At 49.7% G+C, this 26,457-nt stretch overlaps 3 protein-coding genes and 1 pseudogene across 3 annotated transcripts; 2 read left to right on the forward strand and 2 right to left on the reverse strand.

The window, feature by feature from the left end:
• Positions 1–7,495: 7,495 nt before the first annotated feature.
• Positions 7,496–9,179, reverse strand: LOC127771799 (putative FBD-associated F-box protein At1g55030). Its single transcript, XM_052297735.1, has one exon. It carries the CDS (start codon positions 9,123–9,125, stop codon positions 7,620–7,622), a length of 1,506 nt encoding a protein of 501 aa, XP_052153695.1. The 5' UTR covers positions 9,126–9,179; the 3' UTR covers positions 7,496–7,619.
• A 410-nt stretch (positions 9,180–9,589) lies between these two features.
• On the forward strand, positions 9,590–11,432 carry LOC127771918 (F-box/LRR-repeat protein At3g03030-like). The gene has a single exon (XM_052297863.1). It carries the CDS (start codon positions 9,626–9,628, stop codon positions 11,201–11,203), a length of 1,578 nt encoding a protein of 525 aa, XP_052153823.1. The 5' UTR covers positions 9,590–9,625; the 3' UTR covers positions 11,204–11,432.
• On the reverse strand, positions 11,217–12,584 carry LOC127770740 (uncharacterized; annotated as a pseudogene).
• Positions 12,585–18,492: 5,908 nt separating this feature from the next.
• On the forward strand, positions 18,493–20,643 carry LOC127770141 (uncharacterized). The gene is made up of 3 exons (XM_052295809.1): positions 18,493–18,570; positions 19,534–20,137; positions 20,384–20,643. Exons 1-3 carry the CDS (start codon positions 18,493–18,495, stop codon positions 20,641–20,643), a joined length of 942 nt encoding a protein of 313 aa, XP_052151769.1.
• The last annotated feature ends 5,814 nt before the right edge of the window (positions 20,644–26,457 follow it).

Raw genomic sequence — 26,457 nt, forward strand, 5'->3', positions numbered from 1 at the left:
TCAATAGTTGCACAGATGTATAACTGAAGTTGGTGGGCAAATTTGTAGCTAAAGTTGCACATTATTGAGAAATGGCAACTACTTTAAATGGGGAGTGCAATTTGCATATAAGGGTCAATTGTTAGTTCCTGACTTTGAAATTCACAAACATTAGTTTAGTTCAAAAAAGAACTCACAAAATCAGACAAATTACATTCACAAAAGTAAGGTAGTACAAACTTAGCAAAATATTCATAGATTTGCACAAAAGGTAGTCACTACAGAATTACCCCCCCCCCCCCAAAAAAAAAAAATTGCAATCTGCACTTGTGTAATCTGCATGCCTCTCAAGGCAAACTGTTGAAAATAACAACAAAAAAAAAGGGATAATGTTGCACATGAGTAAACATAGGGGAAGGGTGCAATTTGCCTGTAAAAGCATGGCTGTTTGTTTCTCTTTCTTCTTGGCAGTTCAGAATTACTTTGTAAGACCATGCATGCATCAAAATTTCAAAGCATGCACAAACATAAAAAAAAAATCAAGAAATTAGTTGCACAAGTTTATAACTGAGGTCGCACATATTTATAAAAAAGTTGCATATATTTATATTATGAGTTGCACGTCATTGTGGCTACATTTGCGCATGCAGCCTGAAGTTGTACATATTCGATTTTAACTAAAGTTGCACAAATTTGTAACAGAAGATGCTTATATTTATAACTGAATTTACACATGATTGCATTTTTGTGCTTTTTGAAAATCACAAAAATATAAAATACCTAGAGAGAAATTTCCAGCACATGTACCAAATAGCCCTAAAATAAGTTTCTTGCAAAAGCATAAAAAGATTAACTTCACTTATTTGAATTGATAGCTAGGATGAACTAGCTTGAAAATTAACAAAATGCACAAGAATAAAATGGTCGCCCTCCTTGGCTATCCTCACCTAAGAACTGAAACATCTGAAAAAAGCTTCAACAAACCAATGGAAGCTGCTTCAACAGAAAATGCAGTCTACTTGCTGGTTACAAAAAATATGTCAGATTTCTCTAGAACACCATAATAATGCTAGTTAAATCCCTGCACCCGCCCCCCCCCCCCCCCCGGGCTGCTCCTAGGGCAGGGCAACACAAAGTCGGCCCCAGCCGCCGCGCCACCACCCCCACCTCTCTCCCCCTCTACCTCGCCACTGCCTGAACGGGCCACCGGAAACCGTGCGGCTACAAGGACGGTGGCCGCTGGGCCTTCCCTTCCCCCAAGGTCACGGCATCAAAGCCCACGGCCCCGACCAGATCCGGGGCAATGCGATGATGGCGAGGCGATGCCACTGAACAGACCCGGCACCCTCCCATCCGGCTCTGGCCTCCCCGGGGCGTGAGCCGTCCCCGAGCCACCGCCAGCGGTGGCAGCGAGGCGTTTAGGGCTTGGCTGCATGGAAGTAGCGTGACGACATGGAGGTGGTGGGGCGGTTGCCAGATTCGGCCCTCTACACCTGTATCTGGCCTCCTCGGCGCGGGTAGCCGACCCTCAAGCCGAAGCCGGCGGGGCGCGGCGGCATGGAGGTGGTGTACGTTGGGGGCGGCGGGGCAATGCAGGGAGGGCGCGATGACGCAGTGCCATCGGTGCGCCAGCCTCATCTTCCTCCACCTCCACCTCCGCCCGGCGTTGGCGTACCATACTACCATGGTGGCGCTTTCACGCGTGCCCTCTTGCATGTTCCCCACCTCCGGCAGTTCATGCTCAAGGGCTGAATTTTTGTATAATTTTGTAATTTTTTATGACTTCTAAGTTTTGTATTTGCTAGATTTTAGGCGTCTAAAAATTAACAAAGTTCAGTCACATGAGATTGCATATTGTGAAGCTTAAAATTGAAACGGTATGTGACGTGGAATTTTAGCCCTAACCCTAGCCTTTGCCTCTACCATGGTGACTCTCCCTTCCCATTGCCTCGCATAGCACCTTCTCCACTACGACTGAGGATGCTATCACTAGCACGGGTTCAGTTATCTGTAATAGGCGGCAAGTCTCATCTCTATCGGGTAGAGCCCCCGTCACGGAGCAAAGGTCACTGATGTGGTAAAGTATCTCACTCAGGTATCCGGCCGTCACGGATGACACACATCACAATCGGGCCAACACAAAATCCCATCACGGATAACTCTCATCTCAAACGGGCCTAAACTATAACCCATCACGGATGACTCTCATCTCAATCGGGCCTAAATTATAGCCCATCACGGTTGAGAAAAAATCGCAAAAAAAATAAAATTCCAAAAAAAAAGAAAACCTAGCCGCATGCGGCAGCACCGCAGCCCAAGCTCGCCAGCCGCTTGCGCCGCCACCTGCCCCCGCTCCCGTCGCTAGCGCCGGATTCATCGCCCCCGCTGCCCGCCGTCGTCGCTGCCACCGGATCCGTCGCTCCCGTCACCTGCCGTCGTCGCCCGAACCGGATCCGTCGCCCTCGCTGCCCACCGTCGTTGCCGACATCGGATCGGTCGCTCCTGCCACCCTTGGCGCCAGATCCGCGTGGGGCGGGGCAGCCGGAGGCGGCAGAGCCGCCCCGCCGCCGCAGCGGTGAGGAGGGGAGGGACGGTGAGGAGGGGATGGCGGCGCCGCCCAGGGCCATCGTTGTCGTGCGGGAGGGCGCCGCCGGCACCGGATCCGCTCCCACCCGCCGCTGCGCGCTGCCACGCCGTCGTCGTGACTCGGCCGCCCCGAGGCTGGCGCCACCGTATCCGCTCATCGCCGTCGCCTCGCGCTGCTGAGCGTCGTCGGATCCGGCGGCTCCAGGGCCACCGACCCCGGATCCGGCTGCCCCAAGGCCGGCGTCGCTAACCCTCCCCACCGTCGCCACGCCTCCCTACTGCAACCGCTACTCCCGCCGTCCCCCGCCAAACCACCGCCCGGCCACCGCCTGAGTGAGAGAAGGAAGAGGAGAAGATAACATGGAGAGAGAGAGGACTGAGTGAGAAGAGAAGATAAGGTTGCCGAAATTTTGAAGTGGTGGAGAGGGAAGGAGGAGGTAAATCAGACTTCTAGGCAAAAATGAATTTCGAATTGAATTTTATGATACTAAATGAACTCACATGAAAAAGTTGTCAAAAAAAAAGTTGTAGAACTCATTGAGATCTACCAATTTTATTTTGGTCATTTCTCCATCCGAGTTTGATTAAACTCTACAAAATTTGAATTTTAAAATATAAGAAATTCAAATAATTTTTCGGGTAGAAAATGATTTCAAATGGAAAAAATGTAACAACAAACTTGTATAACTTATCAAGATTTACAACTTTTATTTTAGTCATTTTTCTATATAACATTTTTTGAATATTTTGAATTTGAATTTGAAAATATGACAACTTCAAACAACATTTTCAAATACTAAATGATTTCAACTGAAAAAGTCATCAACAACAAAGTTGTATAACCCATTAAGATCTATAACTTTTATTTTCGTCATTTTGTTCATCCAACAAAGTGATAGTAACATTGTTCACAAAATTCACATATCTCTTATCTGCTTTTATAAACTATAACACATATATATATGTAATTTTTGTGAACAATGTTACTAATACTTTGTCGGATGAAGAATGAAAAAAATAGAAGTTATAGATCTTCATGAGTTATACAACTTTGTTGTTGATGACTTTTTTAGTTGAAATCATTTAGTATTTGAAAATGTTATTTTGAAGTTGTCATATTTTCAAATTAAATTCAAACTGTTAAAAAAAAGTTATATAGAAAAATGACCAAACTAAAAGTTGTAAATCTTGATAAGCTATACAACTTTGTTGTTGACAATTTTTCCATTCAAAATTATTTAGTATTTGAAAATATTGTTTTGAAGTTGTCATATTTTCAAATTCAAATTCAAACTGTTCAAAAAAAGTTATGTAGAAAATGAGCAAACTAAAAGTTATAAATATTGATAAGTTATACAACTTTGTTGTTGACAAATTTTCCATTTTAAATTATTTAGTACCCGAAAAATTATTTTAACTAATAAAATGAATTATTATACTGCAGTTAATTATTTTGCTACAGGACAACTTACAAATATAAACATTTCATATGAAACATGGAAAAATACTCATCGGTGACGGGCATTAGTTAAAGCCCGAAAAAGATTAAGTCATCTCAATCGGGCATTAGTATAGAGCCTGTCACGGATGAGTCATCTATAACTGGGACGGGCCTAGTTATTATCTCAATCGGGCCTATACTATGGCCCGTCATGGATAGGTGTTATCTGTGACGGGCCTGAGTTTTACACCAATCTAATATGTCTGTGCGACCATATCTCAATCGGGTGCTTTTTCGGTCCGATTGAGATGACTTCCTTGTGACGATCCGCTAATTCTAGGCATGAGATGACTTCCTTGTGACGATCCGCTAATTCTAGGCATGTTAAAGGCCATCACAGATAGAAGGATCTGTACTAGTGTATCACAACAGCTCTCTCCTCTCCTCTTGTTGATTAGGCTGACGATGTTGTGACCAAAGCCATGGGTGCAGCCCACGAGATTGCCACCTTCCAGGGAGGGTGCTGATACGCGATCAGCCGCGCGGCTCCGCGCGCGCGGTCAGTCACCCCCTATAGACTCTCTCATACGTACTGTATACATTATATGTATATACGTATGTATATACTATATATACAAGTGTATATATAAGTATATACATATGTATATATATATATATATATTTTATTATATTTCAATGCATAAAAAATATATACACACATACAGAAAGTTTGTATACGCACTAAAAAATTAAAAAAAATAGAAAATACATCACGTATAGAAAGTTTGTATACGCATATATAAACTTTGTATACGCGTATACAAACTTGGTATACACATATACAAACTTCGTATACGCGTACACAAACTTCGTATACGCGTATAGAAAGTTTGTATACACATATAGAAAGTTTGTATACGCGTATATAAACTTTCTATACATATGAATATAAATTTGGTATACATACGAATACAAACTTGGTATTTATACATCTTTAGAAAAACTGTAAAAAACCGAACAAAAGAGAAACAGGAAAAAAAACCGAACAAACGAAAAAACCGGAGGAAAAAAACCAAATGAACAGAAACAGAAAATAAAGAGAGAGAAAAAAAAGGGAAAATTCGCTCCACTCCCTCGCGGCGCCTCCGCTGCTCCCTCTCCGCGCGCGACATGTGTCCAGTCGCGCTGGGAGGGGGCGCGCGACTGATCGCGCAATAGCAATCTCGCCTTCCAAGTGGCTCTCTTCGCCGCAACCATGACCTCCTTAGTCATGCTACTAAATCCAATAAATACCGGCATGATGAAACTTTGAAAAAAGGTTTTTGATTGTTCCAATTTTAGAATCCAAATTTTCAGTTCGTCTCCTCTTAAGTCAACACCGCTGCTAGTGCTCCTATGAAGTTAGGTCATCGTTGCTGAGTTCCCATTGGCTTGTGCTTCTGCAAGAACTTGTCGTGGTGTCCTGAAAAGGGCTCGAAGGAGTCGGCCAGCTTGGGAGAGGTTGCCCTTTCCCATGGCCGGCCGCCTTCTTCCTCAGTCGGCTGCAGCGGGAACAACTTATAGCTTGACCTTGCAATGTCGATTAAGAGGCAGGGGCTAGAGGTAAAGTGCAATGGAAGAAGAAGAGGGTAGAGGATGATGTGTGTGCCTATGAAGCTGATTATAACTAAAACCACTCTGGGTTTGAGGAGGGGTGGGGGTGAGTTGGCAAATAGGAGTTAACCAAATTTTAAATCAGTTCTGAATTCTAGTATGATCTGACTTGTGAATAACAGGTTTCCTGAATCCTTCTGTGCAGGGTTGCACTCTTGCCGACAATTCAAGAACAGGGCAGCGGTACGAGGATCAACTAATGTTAGTGTTAGTGAAAGGATACATCAACCGACAGAGCCGCAACTGAAACAGGTAACATTTACTATGTAGTAAGAGAACTCTTTTGTGAAGTCTACTGTTGTTTGCTAAAAATGATGAACATGCAGTAGACAATAATGGACAGCAAAGAAAAAACATCTCACCATGCATATCAATCATGTCACGCTCATTATTTTACTAAAACAAAAAATCTGTATGTTTTTGAGACATTGGATAGAAATCCAGTCTCTATATCCATGCACAACCAAGTGTTAAAAGAATAATTCCAAGTCTCGTAACTGAGAAAGAACAATAACTAAAAACAAAAACACTAGAAGACTAGCTTTGATCTTTTGTTGCCTAACAATCCGTGCCACAGCAAAAATCATAAGACGATCTTAAAATATAGTCAGAGCTCCTGCAGCAGCCCTTATCCGTGTTCCATCCATGATTGTCTCTTTCATCACCCTACCCCAACCGTTGGCCAGATCCAAGTGATACAGATTCACTAACCCCCGGATGCTAATTTCTTTGCTTGCTGATGCCATCCATAGGAGGTAGAGTAGACGCCCCTCAATTGTAGTTTGTTACTGCACAAATAGATTCGGGCACAACCACCTTAGTCCTTAGATCCTGTGGCACTTAGGCCATAGATCTAACATCACCCCATCCATCACTTGCATTACCAACCAGCTCATCATCGTTTTGTCGATACCACTCCTCGCTGTAGCTACCATGCATTCTAAAAGCATACCAAATCTAGCTATTTGGTCTGATCCAACCAACCCGGTTGCCACCGACATCGCTAATGATCTCACCGTCTTCTCTTCTCACTACAGCCACCTTTTATCAACAGGAGAACACTGAATCTAGCCATTATGCTAGATTCATATATCCCGGATACCACCAGCACTATCTGAAATTCCCTCGTCATCCTAGGTTACCATCTTGAGCCAAAGTTGGTTGACCGGTGATCACTGCCTTGATGCTCCGTTCGTCGCCCTTGCCAAGATGGTCGTTCTCGCTGAGGACGACAAACACAAGACAAGGCAGAAAGACCGACGCAGTGACGACAATGCCATCCTCCTTCAGGGTGGCTGCGATTAGCATGTCACCGCTGACTGCCGCAACCAACACCTGACATGGTGCCCTGCCCCGCTGCCCCACAAGTCAGCAAGAAGTGGGTGTCAGCCCTCCGCCAGTTCCTGCACAACGTAGCGCACATCCGCCCAACTAGATTTGAGGAAACAAAAGAAAAGGGAGAAAAGAGAAAGAGGAAGAGGAAGAAGATGGATGGGGAAATGGTTGTGGGGGTGGGGGTGGGGGTTGGGTTTAGGAGAAAAAAATCTGTATTTTTGAAGTATTTCCTTATAGTAAACTTTACGAAACTACATGTGCTTTGACAAGATTATTTTAAATCTATAATTTAACATCAAACTACATATTTTGTAATGAGATTAGATCTTTAGCATTATATATTTTCTGGGAGTTATAAATTTTATAGTTTTGTTATACTCCTTGCTCCATATTCTTTAGTTCAATGATACATTTAATGCTAAATTCGTAGTGTGATGTACTGTATGTACTATATTTATGAAAGTTTGACGAAAGTAATGGTAGATTCCGAAATTTTGTCTCTCTTTATTTCGACAACATAACCTTTGAATCGATATGCTCGAAGCAATTAAACTTTCGTCATCCAATAGTGACTCAACCAATATACAGATTTTTACCCAAAGAATTGAAGCAAAGATTTCATAATCTAGACGTGACTCTTATAAGAGATTCTTGTCCGCTTGTTCGCTCGCCAGTATGACAGCTCCTTCGTCAACTTCCGTCGACGATCTTCTGTTGATGTTTTATTAGCTGGCAGGGTAATGGAGCATTGCTCCAAAGCTGATGCCTTGGAGAGGAGATACTTTGCAAGCATCCTCTCGTTGGGCGTCCCTTTGTAGTTGAGCAGCTTGATCTTCCTCAGCCTGTGCAAGCACTCTACTCGAGTCCCCCACAAGATCTTCGGCACATGAACATAGGTGTCTTCACCGTCCAAGGCGCTCTTGTCCTTCTTGTTTTCCTCGTAGCCGTTCTGCGAGGAGTCATCGTCGGAGCCATCGAACATGTAAAGATAGTCAGGCTTTGGGGGGCGAGGACGGAGAGGGATCAGCGAGAGCACGTCGAGGTTCGGCGTGTTGCGAAGCAACGTGGAGACTGATAGGGCGGTTTCGTCATTGTCGAGGAGGCCCTTGAGAGCGAGCTGCCGGAGGTGGGGAAGATGGCGGAGGGCGCGTGTGAAAGCCCCGCTGTGGAACGCCATTGTCGGGCGAAGGTGGAGGTGGAGGAAGGTGACGTTGGTGCACCGGGTGATGACCTTTGTGATGGGGACGACAGCCGATGCCGATTTCCCGAGGAGGCTTTCGCAGATGTCGATGGTCAGGGCCAGTACGTCACCGCAGTTGGCGATGGAGAAGAAGTTCTCACCGGGGAGGCCGCCCTTGTAGCGCAGCGTCCGGAGGCGCTCGGCTTGGAGCACGACGTGGCTGGCGTGGTGGCAGCAGATCATGGCGAAGCTGTCGAGGCGCGGGCTGGCGACGACGAGCCTCTTCACGCTGGGGCACTGCTCCAGCGTCAGGTCGGCGATGTTCGGGCAGCCAGAGATGAGACGCTGCACCGCCCCGTCCTCCGCCATGATCCTCTTGAGGAATAGGGTCTCCAGCGACGGCATGGAGACGCCGCCCGCCGGCACGTCGAGCGTCCAGTTGGTGAGCAGCAGACGGCGCAGCGTGTCGCACCGGAAGATGTGCGGCGGCGTTGCGGTGAACGAGTGGCGCATCTCCTCGTCGAAGTCGGCGGAGGCCTTGGGGTGGGTGCCAAACGGACAGAGGTTGCGCCTGGAGTGGTCCCAGTACCGGAGCTTGACGTCGAACTCCTCGAGGCCGGAGACGGAGACGATGGCGAACCACTGGTCGCGCAGGTCGTAAGGCGGGTAGAACGCGTCGAGCCGGAACTTGCGGGTCGGCAAGTCCTTGCCGAGGATGACGGCGGTAACCTGATGATCGAAGCAGGTCTTCTGTCTCGAGACGTTTCCCCACCGTTCGCCCTTCTTGGGGTCGACGAGGTCGACGACGGGGACGGCGGCGTGGACGTTGCGCCACCGCCGGGACAGCGCGGACGTGACGGTCGCGTTGACGGAGCCGAGGTGGTAGAGCACCCGCGCCAGCGTCGCATCCGGGAGATCGCTCAGCCGGTCGCGGCGCTGCATAATGGTCATCGTCTTTGCCGTATTCGATCTCGGCTCCTCATATTATTCGATCTTGGCGTCGTCTTCGTCGTGGTGAACTGGTAACGTAGGTGTGTGTATTTATGATGATCGCGACGCTGTGCCAGCCCTATATCGTTTTCGGTCGAGCCGGGTCAAGTCAATGCGAGACAAAATCGCGGCAGAAACCAACTCGATTCCGTCTCGATTTTCGTGGAGCGCATTTTAAGAACTCTTATCAACATTGTTTCAGCAAATCCAAAAAATTGAAAAGATATCTATAGTTACTATTTTTTGATTTAGATAAATTCCTTATAACAGATTCGAGATCGCTGAATCCTCGGATGCGTACTGTTGAACGAGCCCTGGTTCTCCACGATCAACGTACGGATCGATCAAACGAACCTACTGCATTATTTTTTTCAATATAAATCCCAAGACAACCGCAGACATTGTTGCGAAAATGCGAACCGCCTACGGCGGAGATCGAGATCGATCGACCAACCGATATTATGGCGTCTAGCGAGGAGTCGTCGTCATCCCCGGCGATGCATACCGACGACGGCAGAGACCGGCTGAGCGATCTCCCGGACGAGCTGCTGGGCCACATCTTGTCGTTCCTCCCGAACGTGGAGGCCGGCCGCACGGCGGTGCTGTCCCGGCGGTGGCGCGACGTCTTCGGCTGCGTCGACACCATCTCGTTGGAGGAGTACGAGGGCCAGAGGAGCAACGACTGGGAGACCTTCTTCTACGAGGCAGAGGAGCGGAAGAGCTGCAGCGGCCATCTCCTCGACGGCCTCAGCGCCGCGCTGCTCAGCCGCCGACGGTGCAACGGCCGGAACTTGCCGCTCCGCCGCTTCGGCTTCGCCTTCGACAGCATCACCGGGTGGGACGTTGTCTTCGTCGACATGTGCCTCCACCACGTCCTTCGGCATGCCTCCAAGGAACTCCATCTCGACCTCCGCTTCTTCATCTGCCCAATCTGCGAGAGAGGCGGCTGCAGGAAGCGGAAGGCGAAGGTGAAGAGTAGGAGAGAGACGCCGGAGAAGTCCGACGACGATGAAGAGGGGCACCTGTATTCCACCAGGTGTGGGTACATTCTTCCAAGAAAGCTCTACTCCTGCGTTGCCCTGAAGACGCTATGCATCAGCTACGCTTGGCTCAACGTGCCAGAATCCATCAACCTGCCGCTCCTCGAGACGATGCGTCTGACGGGCCCCGGCAACTCCGGGAGAGACATCCAGCGGCTCATCTCCGGCTGCCCCCGTCTCACCGACCTGAAGATCGAAGGCGCCCCCAACCTAAGGACGCTCTCCATCCTCGACAAGCGCCTTCGTAGCTTCGCCCTCCGGTGCTGCCAGAACGTCAAGAGCGTCGCCATTGACTCGACGGAGCTGACTACTCTGGCGTACAGCGGCGCCGTGCCGCCAGAGTCGCTTCTGTCCCTCCACGGCGGCGTGCAGAGGATCTCGTCTTGCACCGTCCAACTCTGCAGCAAAAACCTCTCGGCGGAGGAGATCGGCAGGCTCGGCAGATTCCTCGACCTGTTCGCCGGCACGACGCACCTCCACGTCGAGTCGGCCCGCATGGGCGCATCCATGGAGAGCAAGCACTTCACTTCGTCCCTGACGTTCGCCGGACTTACGCGGCTGGACCTCACCGGATGCCTCCCAAGTGATGGCGCCGCCAACGCTGTGAGGAGGATCCTGGAGCAGACACCAAAATTGGAGTGCCTGACGCTGTTCCTGGTGCCGGTACCGAAGGAGCCGGACTACTACGGCCTACAGGAAGAGGACGTGGACGAGAAGCGCCGTGAGCGCGACGGCGACGATCTGTTCACCACCGAGGACGAGTCCATGTTCTCTTCGATCGAGTGCCTCCGACGTCGCGTGACGACGATTTACCTGGTGGGCTACAGCGGCGACGAGTTGACGCAGAGGCTGCTGGCCAGGCTGCTGCTGAGCAACGCGCTCGTCCTTGAACGAGTGTGCGTTAAGCTGGTCAAGCAAAAATTAGCGTGGCAGCTTAAGCAAAAGCACGATATCCAGGGTTGGTTTGTCAGCAAGTCAGCAAAGGCGACGTTCACGTAGTAGAGTCTCAAGTCTACAACAAGCTGGTGGGCGGATATAGGAAGGGCTATCAAGAGGGGCTAAATAAACTACACAAAACTATAACCTCTATTCTAATGGATGTATAACAAAAATTTTTAGTGGGGGCTCGAGACCCTATAGCTCTGATAGTGGATACGCCACTAAAGGTGTTTTGTGTTTTTCGCCCTAGTTATTTCAGCACGTATTAGTTATATTTTTTTGTTTTCCAAAGAATGCCTATGCATGTCTTTTTCAACTACTATATATCCTTTTGACATATAAAGAAGGAAAAAGTACGAATTACCCCCTCGAACTATCGCGGTCGTCCGAATTACCCCCTAAACCCGAAAACCAAACATCTTTCACCCTCAACTTTCAATACCGGACAAATTACCCCCCTCGACCCAATCCTAAGCGGTTTTGTCCTACGTGGCGTACGCGTGGCAGTTCAGTCAGTATTTTATTTATTAAAAAATATGGGACCCACATGTCATACTCCCCTCTCTCTTCCTCTCTCTTCTCTCTCTCACTCTCTGTCTCTCACTCTTCCTCTCGCTTTATCGCCGGCGGTGCAGACGGGGATGCGGCGGCGGAGGCGGTAGCGGGTGACGCGGACGCGGCGGCTGCGGCGGCGGGGGACGAGGCGGCGGTGTCGGCCGTGGCCACGACGAGCAGGCACCCCTCGTCGCGGGGACAGATGGAGGCGGTTGCGGGCGGCGGCGCGGGACGCAGAGACGGAGGCGGCGGCGGCGGCCACGACGATCAGCTGCCCCCTCGGCGCGGAGTCGGACAGAGGCAGCGGCGGCGGGGGACGCGTAAGCGGTGGCGCGACGGGTGGGACGGACGAACGGCGGCGGTAGCGGCAAACCACGCGAGCCCGCCCCCGCTGCTGGCCTCCTCCAGGAGCTCACCGCCGCGCGACGCCTCCACGGCGAGCGCCGACACGAACCCCACCATCGCCAGCCGCCTGTTGATCGGCTCCGGCGCCGGCCCGCTGAACGCCAGCACGTTCCATAGCCCCGTGCTCGCCGCCGACTTCGCCTTGGGCACCGCCGCCGCGGGGCTCGGAGTCGGGGTCGGGGTCGACGAAGTGGTCGTCTCCTCCTTCGTCGGCTCCACCTCCGGCTGTAGATGGATCGAACGACGACGACGAAGTCGCCCCAAGTTAGCACACGGAGCAAATCACCAGAACACGCACAGTGAAACCAATCAAGAACGCTCAGCTCACCTCGGCTTGGGCCCTAACGACGAACGCGACAGCACGCCGGCGAGGCGGGAAGCCAACCGCGGCGCGGCCAGCGCCGACGAAACCACTCCATGGCGCGCCACCAGCGGCGGCAGCGGCGAAGGAGGAGCTCAGCGCCATGGTAGCAGCCGCCATTGTTGCTAATAACTCAAATTACACAGCTGATGAACTCAGGCGAGCTAGCTAGATCACTCTTTTTTCTTTTTCTTCTTTTGCTGCTTCTGCTGTTGATGATGAGGCGGGTGACGAGACGAGTATAAATAGGCGGGGGATCAAGGAGGAGGTCACGAGGGCACGCGGCGAGGTGGGGACTGGTGGTGGTGGTGGTGGCAGCGGCGGCGGCCACGTCAGCGAGGAAGGAGGCGGCGGCGACGTGGAAGGCGAGGGGGTCCGCGCCGAGGGGGCGGCTGCTCGTCGTGGCCACCGCCACCTCCGTCTCCGTGTCCCGCGCCGCCGCCCACACCCGCCTCCATCCATCCTCGTGCCGAGGGGCGGCTGCTCGTCATGGCCGTGGCCGCCGCCACCTCCTCGTCCCCCGCCATCGTCGCTGCGTCCCCCGCCTGCCGTCGAGTCGCGCCGACCAGCGAGAAAGCGAGAGGAAGAGTGTGAGAGGAGAGAGAGGAGAGAGAGGGGAGTATGACAGGTGGGTCCCATATTTTTTTAATAAATAAAATGATGACTGGACTGCCACGTGTACGCCGCGTAGGACAAAACCGGTCTGGATTGGGTCGAGGGGGGTAATTTGTCCGGTATTAAAAGTTGAGGGTGAAGAATGTCTGGTTTTCGGGATCAGGGGGTAATTCGGACGACTGCAATAGTTTGGGGGGTAATTCGTACTTTTTCCTATAAAGAAATATTTTGCTATTTATCGGTCATCAGATTTTGATCCAATTCTTTTAAAAAATAAAACGGATAGAAACTATGCAAATATATCACCAGTGGATATATACAGCTAAATATCACAAGTGCTTAGACCTTGGTTTCACAGAACATCAACAAAAGAAAACGACAAGAAGAATAAACATTGATTTTTTTTTCTCGCCGTGCTATGCTGCCATATAGGTAAATGATATTTGCTCCCTTGCTATGCAGCAACAAACAGTTTTTTTTTTCAGGCGGCTAAAAGTTCCACTGCAATTAAATGCATGTGAAAGTTATTTTTTTCAGGCGGACACACTAAGCAACCCTGATGTATGAAAACCTCTTGGATGGAAAAGCATTGGGGTTTGGCGCTTGCTCATCCGAATAGACTCCAAACTGGTGGCAAGTCATGTTGACAAATCTTTTGAGGCAAAAGAAGAAGGCATGAAGAGGTATCTAGAGGCTGTTCGATCTATGGAAAAGTGTTTCGCCGGCATAACGGTCGAACATTTACCTAGAGACCGGAATGAGGAAGCAGGCGCCCTGGCGAAATCCGCTGCTAGTGGAGGCCCACATTCGCCAGCCATATTTTTTGAAGTCTTGTATGCACCAAGTGTGCCCACAGAGAGCCTGGACATCATGGCATTTGACCAGGCAGAACTGGGGCGAAGACCCAGAGGACTGGCGAACACCGTTCGTGAAGTACCTCAAGAATGGTAAGCAGAAGCAAAGCACCTACAGCTCAGAGCCGCAAGATCAAGCTGACTTCGGGGCAGTTGTGTCGCTCCGGGGTGCTCCAACCCTTGCTTCGCTGCATATCCTTTACCGAAGGCGAGGAAATAGCGAAAGAAATACACCAGGGGTTGTGCGGTGCGCATCAAGCCACAAGAACGGTTGCCTCCAAAGTGTTTCGCTAGGGCGTATATTGGCCCACTGTGCTGAAAGTTTGTGTGGAGCAAGCCAAGAAATGCGAAAGCTGCCAGCGGCATGGCCGAAACCAGAAAGCACCCCAGTACGAGCTGCAACCTATCGCACCAGTCAGGCCTTTCGCCAGATGGGGGCTGGACATCATTGGCCCTTTCCCGGTGGCACGAAATGGGTACAAGTTTGCAATTGTAGCAATTGAATACTTCTCCCATTGGATCGAAGCCGAATAGCTCGGTACGATCACTTTGGTAGCAGTACAGAAATTTGTATGGAAGAATATTGTTTGCTGTTTCGGAGTGCTGAAAGAATTCATCACTGACAATGGCAAGCAGTTCGATTCTGACAAGTTCAGAGAGATGTGCGAAGGCCTAGACCTGCAAATCAAGTTTGCTTCGGTCGCACACCCACAATCGAACGGGGCGGCCGAATGAGCAAATTGCAAGATCCTTGAGGCGCTCAAGAAGAGGCTTGAAGGGGCGGCGAACGGAAAATGGCTAGACGAAATGTTATCTGTTCTCTGGGCCTTTCGGACGACCCCCACAAGGCCAACCAAGTTTAGCTCGTTCATGCTTCTTTATAGTGACGAAGCAATGACCCCAACAGAGCTAGGGGCTAACTCATCAAGGGTAATGTTCTCTGGAGGCGAAGATGGGCGCGAGGTGTCGCTCGAACTCCTCGAAGGGGTGAGAGTCGAAGCACTAGAACACATGCACGAATACGCCAAGAGCACTTCGGCAACTTACAACAAAAAGGTTCGACCGACAGAGCTGTTGCCTGGCCATCTAGTCCTAAGGAAGAAGGCAAACCTAGTGGCGGTCGGAAAGCTTGAATCGAAGTGAGAAGGGCCATACCTCATCAAGCATAGGTCCAGGACTGGCTCTTTTCGCTTGGCGACGCTGGAAGGCGAAGAGTTCAACTACTCCTGGAATGCTGCTTCTCTTAACCGTTTCTATGTCTAGAAGGGGTGGCACCCCATTTGCCAACTTTTAAAAATGTACATACTATCATATAGGCCTTTCGGCATCTCTTATTATGTAAGCCCTTCGGCACAAAAATACAAAAAAAAAGAGGAAAATGAAAAAAAACTGGATGTAGGGCTATTATCCATCCTGGAGGCCCAAACCAGTATAAAATCCTTGTGTCTTTCGCCTTTTTTACTTGTGTGTGATAATTCGTGGAAAAACCCCAAGGCAAATGTCTGATCAGCGAAAGCGCTAGGGGGCAAAACGAATCGGCTGAAGCATCGCTCGCCGAACGTTGAAACCGCGACAACTTGATTCGGGAAATGAATAACCGAGCACCATCATATTTGATCTATGTAAAAAAACACGAGCGTTTCTTTAACGCGGAATACTACAAGTCGAAAACAGAAGTCGAAAGCTGAAAAGTCAGCAGACCTATTTCGCTAATATACGCAAGGGGGCCGACATGTTTCGACCTAACAAAAGCACGAAAGGTGACTATGCGTACAATAGCGAAAAGGAAATATAACACATCTGTATTAACTTCAAAAAATATATGCCATACAACATGGTACAGGTGAAAGAAGGTAGCTGGCTTTATAGCCTAACTTACAAAAAAATTACATCTTCGCCCCCAAAGCACCCTCCTCTCCCTAAGGTGTGATCTGGCGAACTTGGTTCGTCATCACTACTAATATTATACACTACCCTAAGAGGAGAAGGAGGCGAAACACAAACTAGACCATAACGGCGATGGGCGATCGCTTCCTGACGATCAGTCCTCCGATGATTTCGCCAAAAGCGGGCCATGTCCTCCCGACGTTCCAGATGGACACGGTCATAGTCGTCTAGGGTTCGCCCGGGGTGCGCTCGCATCTAGCTGGCAACTTTCAAAACCTTGTAACTATTGCCATTTATTATCATCTCGCGACATGAATACTTAATTTTTGGCAGGCCTTTAACCGCGACGAATTTCTCATTTTTGTTCCACCGATCCCCAAAAAGAGGCTGATCACACAACTTTCGGTGAAAACCCTGCTGAGACAGCATAAAAATGACAAATGGCAAAGTGCAAGGTTAAGAGAGGGCGGAGCACATAAAGTGGGCAAAAAGCGTCGCCCCTTTTTCGTGTACAAAATGATGCAAGCATACACATCAAAGCCATCAAAACGGGACATTTAGCTAAACCCGGTTCATCTATTTCATATATCAAAAGGGCCATTTTCAGCTACAATGCGAAAGGGGGAGGGCCATCGGCCAAATTTACATCGTTCGCCTTCCGCAGTCAACGCCAAAAGAAATCTAAAATCTGAAAAACGGGCGGAGGTCCTCACACCTCTGGATGATATTGGTCGACGTCCGCCCCTGCACTCGTATCCGCTCCACCTTCTTCGGTCGCTGGCTCCTTGCCTTGCTCTGCTGCCTCTACCTTCGCCAAGTGCTCGAGCAGGCGCGCCTTAGCGGTAGATCGGCCCTCCTTTTGCCAGAACTGCTTGCGCCAGGCGCGTAAGGCGGGCGAAACGTCCTGAGAGCTGACTTCCCAATCCCCCTTCGTAAGCTTGGGGAACTCGGCGATGTGCTCGCACTCATTTTGTTGCAGTAGGCCCATGGTTAAGGCCGCTGATACACACGCGCAACAATCGCCGTACGCGGTGGTGGAATCGGAGACCGCACCGCCGGCCTATTGGGTCCACTCCGAGAAGTCGAAGGCAGAAGCACCTTCGCCAGGGATTACTCGCACCTTCTCCCCCATGTCAGTAAGGGCGAGGCAAAGCGTGTGGCACGCGGTCTTTACGGACTCAGTGGCCTTCGCCATCTCCCGCGCAAACCTTTGTGCGTCTTTCTCAGCAGTTGCTTTTGCCTTGCGGGCCTCCAGGCGAAGAGCCTCCATCTTCGGCTCGGTAAGGTTGTATTATTCAGGGTGCGCTCATTAGTGTAGGTTTGGCTGTGCTGCGCGTACAGACAGGCATCAGGCGTGGAGGAGGGGGCGCTAGTCAGTAACATGGACACAGATGTAATGGTGACGGTGGTGACGAGAGTTAGGTGGCCGTCTGCCTTTCCGTCTGGTCCAGACACCTTATTACCCATCAGTTTTCGCAGTGAGCTGAACTTTCCCCAAAAGCTTGCGTGTTGTGTTTTGCCATTCATCGTTCCTTCCAGAGCACCGCACCACCATTGTTGCATGTCCAAGCTCGAGCTCACCTATTGCCCAAAATATACTGCTGTGCCCTCCCCATTGTTCTTCCTCCTTGCGCCGCCGCATCGTATTGCACAGAGGACATCTCGAGGTCGCCTGCAGGAGTATGAAGACCGGCGGTCATCGAATCTCGAATCGTGGCAGCAAGCACAGAGGGCAGTCGTCGTCTGCATCATCTTCGTCGTCGCCAGTCCGGGCAAGCCTGGCAGACCACGCGCATGGCATAGGCTGCTTGGCCTAAAAAGGAAGCATCCACAAGCCCACATTGGTGTGGTGCATCGGAGGAGGAGAAAGGTGCCGTTCGCAGGGGCATCGGCGCTTCGTGCAGAGGGAAGGCATCAGCTGCCCGATTCCGGAATCGCTGCGGCCATTGCAGAGACCGGTCATCTCTGATCTCGTGCTGCACAGTTGAAGGGGATTAGGCGCCCTTGCATCGCCATTGCGGAAAGGGGATCTAGCTCTATATAAGGGCATGGCTGCGGTAGGCGTGAAGCGCAAACTCATCGTCGACAAATCCCCCACCCATCACCTCCTCCATTCGCCTCCGTCGCCCATCGCTTTGCTTAGAAGGAGGGGGCTACCTTCAGATCTGGAATCCTCTGAGGGTTTCTTCACATCTTTCCGTTCGGACGCTGCTTACACCGCCACCACCGAAGAAGATGTGCAAGCTGTAGCTCGCGCCGTCATCCACATCGCCTTGAAGTTCCCTGAAGCCATCTGCCAGTTGGTGCGCCAGCTCACCCCGGGGAACGTTGCTGCGGCGCTCGATTGGGACCTCCTCGACTCCGATCACCTTCAGAAGGTACAGCCCAACATTTTGTGATTTATTCCCCATTTTTTTGCTTGCATGACTTTGGTTCATAGATGGCTGCTGGGCACACCACTTGGAACGAGGCGGAGCTGCAAGCTTTCCTCGAGGCTTGCATGGAAGAGATCGAACCATCACGAGCACCTGCCCAAACCGCCAAGGCTACGCTACGCCAACCTTGAGGTCAAGATGTACCAGAAGGCCCAGAAGGTTGTGAACCGCACTCAATTGAAGAACTTTTGGGACACTTGTCGCCGACGCTTCCAAACATGGTGCTGGTTGGAGTCGATGGCAACTGGCCTTGGGCTCTGCCCATTCACGGGAAACATCCTTGCAAGCCCTGAGTGGTGGACAAGGATGGACCAGGTATGTGTTCATTTCATTCCTGTTCTTGTCATCAATATAGGTTCATATACATTTTAGTAATTAGCAAATCAAAATGTATGCTGAACAGGTGTAGCATTAGAGACTACTGTTAATGTAAGTACTGCACACCGTTTGATTACATGTAATACTAGTATGCTGAGTTTAACGAAGCTATTTAATTAGTTGGAAGTAATTAGATAGAAATACCTTTTGCTCTAGTACTTCTCTGTGTTGTCATGTTCATGTAGGCTCATACTCTTCAGTTAGTGTTGTACAGAGGTAGCGCTATTGTTTTATGACTGAGCATGCTTCTGTTTAGGAGTACTTTCAGAATCACTATTACTAGCTTTATGTGACTTTAACCAAGGTATTTAATTAGTTAGGACTATTGGTAGTCATGGTTGTAGCTGTAGTAGTTTACTGTAATGTAAAGGTCATTTACTGTACAATGAATGAGTAGTAATGGTAGTATTACAAATTACTTGTTTGCAAGTACATAAGGTAGCATTTTCGAATTTAGTTGGAACCAACCATGCCATCGGCTAATTAGCTATTTAAGTAGTTCTAGCTGTAGAAGTGAACTGAAATGTAGAGTTCATTTAGGCTGCATTTATGTGTACTAAAGGTACATTTATGAATAATATGTTTAGAATTACATAACGTCGTTTCCTCTTATTATGTTCTAACCAACCATGGCATCAGTCAGTAAGGACTGATCTTATAAAAACTTGCACCACTATTATTTGACATAAACCAACCTACTTAATTAGTTACGACTAAATTAAGATAAGGTTGTAGCTGTACTAGTTTATTGTAATGTATAGCTCATTTAGTCTACTTTTAAGAGTACTAAAGGTAGTATTACATATCATTTGATTACAAGTACATATGCCTTGCATACTGTTTAGTATGATTTTTATGAATACCGTACTCATTAACCCTTTTGTGCTTATTCCTGTGCAGATGAGGAGAGGTGCCCGTGCCTTCCGCAACGGTCCCCTTCTCTTCACTCCAGAGAACCACACGGTGTTTAGGGGTAGGGTATGTACCCTAAACCGCTCTGGGGTCCCTATGAGCCCACGCGCCATCTCTGCAGCTCCTCAACAGGCTGAAATCCTCGACATCGAGGATTTGACTGAGCAAGCGCTGCAAGAACCCGAGGAGCAAACTCCACGGCGTGGCAAGAGAACACTCACTGGAGGAACATCCTCTGGCAGCAGCTCGAAGCGGTCAAGGGGATCTTATGCCAGTGACGCACTGAACCGTTTGGCGAACCTCCGCATTCAGTCAAATGAGAGCAGGGCCAGGCGCAAAGAGCTCAAGCAAGCAAAGAGTGCTAGGGCCTGCATGGAGCTGTTGAAGGCAGACGGAGTCAGCTCCAGGGACCCAATATACCACATGGCCCTCCGGGTATTTCGTGATGGCTTCCTGCGCGAGTTTTTCCTTGATGACTGCCCCACACCGGAGGGGAGGCTCTACTTCATCCAGTCCCAGTATCAGGACATGGCCCAGTACCAGCCACTACCCCCGCCTGGTTTTGGAGGATACCTCCAGTCAGCTCCTCCCGGTATGTATGTTGCATGCAGCTTGTTGGAAGACATAATTTGCAATGATGGCAACCTACTATTTAAGGTTTATTACCATTACTGGAAGTCACCTCTAGGTTCTAGTTACATAAAGTGCTACACAATAACAAAACCCCTAGTTACATAAAGTGTTGATCAATATTGCGCAAGTTGTTGTCACATAAAGTTGTTGTTACATTTACAATACATAATCAGTTGTTATTACAGTTATTGATTGTCACCTCTAGGTACTGTGGTTGGAGAGGGTTCTGGTTATGCTGCCGAAGCTGAAAGAGCTGGAGCTGGAGATGATGAGGACGGTGCAGATGATGACGGCGAGGGAGTTGGGGACAACAAGGGAGGACAAGGTGGTCATGGTAAAGGTGGTGATGGCGACGGCGATGATGGAAATGGTGGTGCTGCCGGCTATGGGGGATCTGGTTATGGGGGTGCTCTCTACGGGGGCGTCCCTGGAAGCTATGATCTTTCCGGATATGCAATGTTTTAACATTGCATGACACTATCTGATAATCGATCCGTCTGGGAGTTCCTATCGAACGATGAGTGTGCCAGACCATGAGCACTTCTTTTTTCGAACGTGTTGTCTGTCTCGAATAATTTTTGCTCGACTTCGTCTCGAGCAACGTAACTGTGGTATTATGTTGAGTGTGTAGGTGAAAACAATATCGGCACATTTCGTTTGATGTAGCTTTTCAATAAGTTTGCTTAGTCCCTAGTTATCTTGTTATTCTACCTATTATTGTGTGTTGCATTCTATATTGACATGCAGGTTGGCGACATGCAGGTTGACTGACATGCAGGTTGTACTGCCTGGTGAAAAGCGACTGAGCACTTCATTCAAGTGCTAATTGATGATGCTTTTTTTGCAGGAACCGAATTAAATGAAGTATTTAATGAACTACAGTACATCAGTGACTACTTGCAGCATGCACTTCCCGTATTTATGTTTGACGTGCATATAGGGCCATTAATTATTGCTCATGCGTATCACTATCTAATGTTAGGTTGTTGTTAACTTTTGGGTTCATAATTTTCTTCGCTAATTTAACTTTTAGTATTTTTGTAGCACTAACAGTTCTAACATGGTTGTGTCTTCGCTGTGCAGGTGTCAGCTTAATGCACTAACAAAACTTATTGTTAACTTACTGCACTAATATGTACATTGCATGGAGCATTCATGTTTACTATATATGTTGTCCACTTCGAAAGTGCAGTAACCACTAAGTTATTTGTATATGTATTATGTTCAGGACCATGAGCACTTCTTCAGATATCACGAGTGGGTCATCGGCTGGAAACTACACAGATGAGGAAGACTACATAATCGATATGTTGGTAGCTGATTTGGAAGCCCAAGTGCAAGGTAGAGCTGCAAGGCAGGCGCCACAACAGGCATGGATGCAGTGGATGATGGAGACAATGGCCAATGCTACTCAGTGCCATAATGTCTTTCGCATGAGGGCTGACCAAATTCATGCTTTATTCGCAATTTTAACTAATCGTTACCATCTTAATGGAAGTAACGAGGTTTGCCCTATGGAAGCACTAGGGCTTTTTCTATACATCATGGCAGGTGGGCACTCGCAAAGGGCAACAAATAATAGGATGGCCCGGTCGGGATCAACCATATGCAAGTACTTCCATAAAGTGCTTGATGCAGTTTACTCCATGGCAGCTGATATCAACAAGCCTGTGGATCCAAGTTTTCGAAGAGTGCATAACCGGTTCGCACGAGATGAAAATTTCCTGCCTTTTGCTAGGGCTGCGGGAGCTGTAGACGGGACCCACATCCCAGTTCGTGTTGCAGTTGAAGAAGCTAATTTGCACCGCAATCGTCATCATATCACATCAAGGAATGTATTAGTTGTAATTGGATGGGATGATCGTGTTATATTTGCAGATGCCGGATGGCCTGGAGCTGTGCACGACCAGAGGGTGCTAACAGAAGCTGTCCGGAACTATCCCCATAATTTTCCAAGGCTGCCGTGGGGTAAGTACATAATGTTGAAGGTTTTTTTAATACAGTTAGTACACAGCACCATCATATTACTCCCCCATGCAATTTTCATCTGAAATTTCTCATGTTCACTGTCCAGGTAAATATCTACTAGTGGATTCTGGGTACGCATGCCGGTGCGGTTTCTTGCCACCGTACCCGCATGTACGCTACCATTTGAATGAATTTGCTGGTCAACCGCAAGGGAGGGAAGAAACATTCAACTATACGCACTCCTCCCTGCGTACTTCAGTTGAGAGAGCTTTTGGAGTTATGAAGAGTCAGTGGAGGATTCTTAGGGAGATACCTCTTTTCCCTAGGCCAAACACCCAAACGAAGATCATACACTGCATTTTTGCTCTCCACAACTTCAGGCTTGACAGTGCAGACCCCCATTTCATGACACAGAACTGGTTGTACAACAGGTACCCTCCCATCCCACAGGCACCACCGCTGCGCGACTTGGTACGACGCACCTAACAGTGCCGCTGGGATGAGAGCTGTTCGTGACGCCATTGCAAATGAAGTTTACAACTAGTCCTGCATCACTTTCCATCCTTAATAAATTTGTACTCCTTGCTCATGTCTTTCTCAATTTATCCTATTTTATGTGTGTTATCGGTATGAGAAACTACTGTCCTGTTGTTCTACTCGAATTTGTGTGACGCTATTATATTGCTATCTATGTGAACTTCGGTATTGTCAATCACGCATTTCACATTCATTACAATTTTATCGAGCAATTAATTGTGTACATTAATATGCAACTAATCATCCTACTGATCACATTTATTCTTTTTTTGTGCGCCTTTCACTGTCGGCTCCATGCGCGCAGGCCTAGCTGAGCAAGGAGGAAAAACCCCCACCCTCTCCCAAGTCACGCCGACACTAGCAGCTGCGGCTGCAGCGCCTTTACTGCTGCCTGCGCACTGACAGCCCTGCCCGTCCTGTCGCGTCGCTTTCATCACTGCTCCGTCGGCAATCTCATGGAGCTGCTCCAGCCGGCGTCAAACTCCATCCAACCCTTGCTACCTACTATTCAGCCACCAACCATATTTACTACTAACAGCCTATAGTAATAATTACACTCAGATTTAATTCGATACTACAATATGCACAAACGAGCGCACCCTCAGTCAAGGCGGCGGACTGGTCTTGTTCCTTTTTAAGCTCGGCCTTGAGACGCTCGATCTCGGCCTTCGCCTCGCTCCCCTTCTCCAGCTCAGCTTGGAGCCGCCTGTTCTCAGCCTTCGCCTCCTTAAGGGTGTTGGCGAGGCTTTCCATTTGTAGGCTCTTGCGGCCCAGTTCGTCGTCCTTAGCTCGAAGACGGTTCTTGAAGCCGTCAAAGCGAGCCCTCATGGTTCGCTCAGTCGAACAATGAGCCACAAGAATCTGGGTCAAAAAAAAGGGGGGAGAGGGGGCGAAAGCGATCGTCGTTAACATAAGTCGTGGAAAAACAACAATTAAAGAGAAAGAAAAAAATGAATAACATACTTGGATGGCTAAGCTCTTGATGGCGGTACAGCCTTCATCGAACTCGTTCAACTCAGTGAACAGGCTCGGGCTCCCAGCCGGAGAAACGAGATGACTTACCCCCTCGACGAAGGGGATAAGATCCGCCCGGGTCTCTAAATCCCCAGGGGCGAAGCGAGGCTCCGCAAGCGAATACTCCGAAGCAGACGTCTCAATGGCCGCCTTCTTCCCCTTCTGGATGGCGGGCGGCGAAGCAACTGGATCGCGCGGAGGGCTTCCGAAGAGCCTGGCAGCGGCGTTCACAACCCGGTCAGCAGAAGCTGAAGTACCGGCCGCAGCGCTCCCTCGCGCTTCGCCCGTGTCGGCCGTAGCACCGAGAGCGGTCGAAAGACCATGGCTCCACCTAGCGGGCGAAGTAGGGGTCTCATCCGAAGACTCGTCATCGCTGAAAACACAAGCGACATCGACGAGCCCCTTCTTCTTGGAGGTTTTCTTAACCTGCCCTCCCTTCGCCACCTTGGCCGCCGCAATCGAAACCAGTGCCTTTGCCCCTTCCAAATCCTTCCGGCGGAAGGGGGAACTGTTCGACTCCACCCCAGTTTCGACATGGTCTGGACTTGGGGTTGGGGTGTAGCCGCGCATCTCGATGCGGTTGTCGGCGAGCTCGTTCGCGGCCGTTTCGATCGCAACTTCTGTCTCCACCTCATCCTCCCCCTCCTCTTCACTGTCCTAGTCGTCGACGGTGTCCTCATCGTTAGCATCAGAGTCGGTGGAGGCAGGGGCCTTTCGCTTCCGAGGGGCCGATTTGACTTGCCCACGTTTGCGCTTCTTGGAGGTCCCTTCATCGCCATCGACCTTGGAGGGCTTCGCCCGGGAGGGAAGATCGCCATCGCACCCGTGATTCGCCCGGCCAGCCGCCTGTCGCGTAAGTAGCTGGCTGTATTCTGTGATCGACACATCGCCGATCACCTTCCGAGCTTCAGCTTCGGCCTGAACAAGAGTTAACACTACAAAAACAAAACGTCTTATCATATCAGGCGCCAAGCAAGGAAAAAGAGCGAAATACAAATACATGTAGGGAAGCAGAAGCCTACTTTTCGCCCCCCCCTTTGGCATGACAAGCTTCGGCAGGCCATCGGCCTCCTTGTCCCGGTCCACCTCGATTTGCAATGACTGGGAGAGGGGGAAGATCTGAAGCACGCAAAACTCCTCCACGAAGTCACGACAGCTAAGGCGGAGGCAGACTTTGCGAAGCAGGGAGAAACGGGCCTCCATGATGCCAGCAACCTTCGGTTTCCTGATCGGTGCGATCGCTTTGCGCCATCATCGGAGAGCTTTCGTTGCGTCTGACCTGGCCTCGAAGGGGATGGAGTGGTAGAACCACTTCGACATCCAGTGGCGATCCCACTTGGACATAGAAGCGTTAACCGGCCAGAGATCGGAACGCTCGGGGCGAACATTGAAGTTCACGCTCCCGAACGCTGTCTTCTTCGTCTTCGAGTTTACGGTGGCATAGAAAATGGCACCGAAAAGCTCGGCACTCGGTTCGAACCTACCAGTCCGACATGCCCAGTCAAAGATAACGATCCGGATGAGAGCTGATCGGCTCAGTTGGGGGAGCTCCACCTAAAACAGGCGAAGGATCTCCGGCAGCAAGACGTTGCATGGAAACCGAAGGCCTGCCTCGAAGAACACAGCGAAGACCATCGTCCGGTTGTCGGCGGGCTTTGGCACCACAGCCTTTCCCGGGGCAGAGGCTTGCTTTTCCGTCAGCACGCCGGAGTCAACCAGCTTCGCAAGCTCATCTTCGTCGACAAGCGAAGTCCCCAGATAAGCAGCTGTTTCTTAATTTCCAACACTCTGATTTGAGCAGAAACTCTATGGAGTGTGTTCATTGATATACCAATACCTCTTCATTTCTTGATTTACCAGATTGGTGGTGTCATCATCGATCTTGCCGGGATTAGGGCCTGTCACGGAGGCCGGGTCTGGCTTGCGATGGGCTATGTCAAAAAGTGAGAGATCTGTCGAAGGAATATGGCTGAAAAGACTAGCAGATCGAAAGCGCACAAAAGAGAGAGAGAAAGAGAGAGCTCGCGGTGAAAATGACTGGGGGGTGGTGGTAAAAACCGGGTGGGGGGTATATATAACCCACCCAGGCGACGATTTACCTCCCCGCCCAATCATAAGCCGCCACGTGTCCTAGGGCCAGGCAAAACGGTAAATTCCCATTGGCTCGGGCCGCACAGCGCTAGGCCCACAGAGAGAAGCCCATCTCTGTTCACAGCAGCCCACCAAAAAAGAAAAAAGGGCTTTGACGCGGGCAAATGGCGAAAGCTATTCAAAACAATGCTAACCATAAAAATATAAATGAATGCGTTCAAAATTTCTTGCAGGACTCCACTATGGGTTTCGGCAGGAACATCGGAATGGGGGCACCTCATACCATAGCACATAATTTGCACGGTCTCGGCCGAAGCTCCTTACTCACCCTCGCCTGTGAGGGGCTTGTTGGCGGTATGGCATGAGACCCTTCGACCAGACCTACCGAAACCATGATACCAACAAGGATTCAAGCCAAAGACGTCAAGTGTACCTAGGCGAAGCCTCCATGGCGAAGGCTGTGGAACAAAGACGGCTAAGGCCAAAAAGCTGTGTGGGTACCTCGCAGGACCAGTCATATGTGGCGAAGGGTGTAGACTTCGGTTTAGCAGGTTCGGCACCAGGGAAGCCCAATGGGCCATCCCGGCCTCTTAGGGTTATTCGCTAATGGGCTAACTGTAACGACCCTAAAATTTTAATTTGCTTCGCCGCGCCGTTGGCAACCTAGTT

This window comes from Oryza glaberrima, chromosome 4 (assembly GCF_000147395.1).
Source record: "Oryza glaberrima chromosome 4, OglaRS2, whole genome shotgun sequence".
Lineage (NCBI taxonomy): Eukaryota > Viridiplantae > Streptophyta > Magnoliopsida > Poales > Poaceae > Oryza > Oryza glaberrima.

Coding starts and splice junctions, on each gene's coding strand:
- LOC127771799 (XM_052297735.1), bottom strand. CDS start 9,125: ATGACCATTATGCAGCGCCGCGACCGGCTGAGCGATCTCCCGGATGCG.
- LOC127771918 (XM_052297863.1), top strand. CDS start 9,626: ATGGCGTCTAGCGAGGAGTCGTCGTCATCCCCGGCGATGCATACCGAC.
- LOC127770141 (XM_052295809.1), top strand. CDS start 18,493: ATGGCAACTGGCCTTGGGCTCTGCCCATTCACGGGAAACATCCTTGCA. Junction 18,571..19,533: donor GGTGGACAAGGATGGACCAG/GTATGTGTTCAT, acceptor ATTCCTGTGCAG/ATGAGGAGAGGTGCCCGTGC. Junction 20,138..20,383: donor CCTCCAGTCAGCTCCTCCCG/GTATGTATGTTG, acceptor TGTCACCTCTAG/GTACTGTGGTTGGAGAGGGT.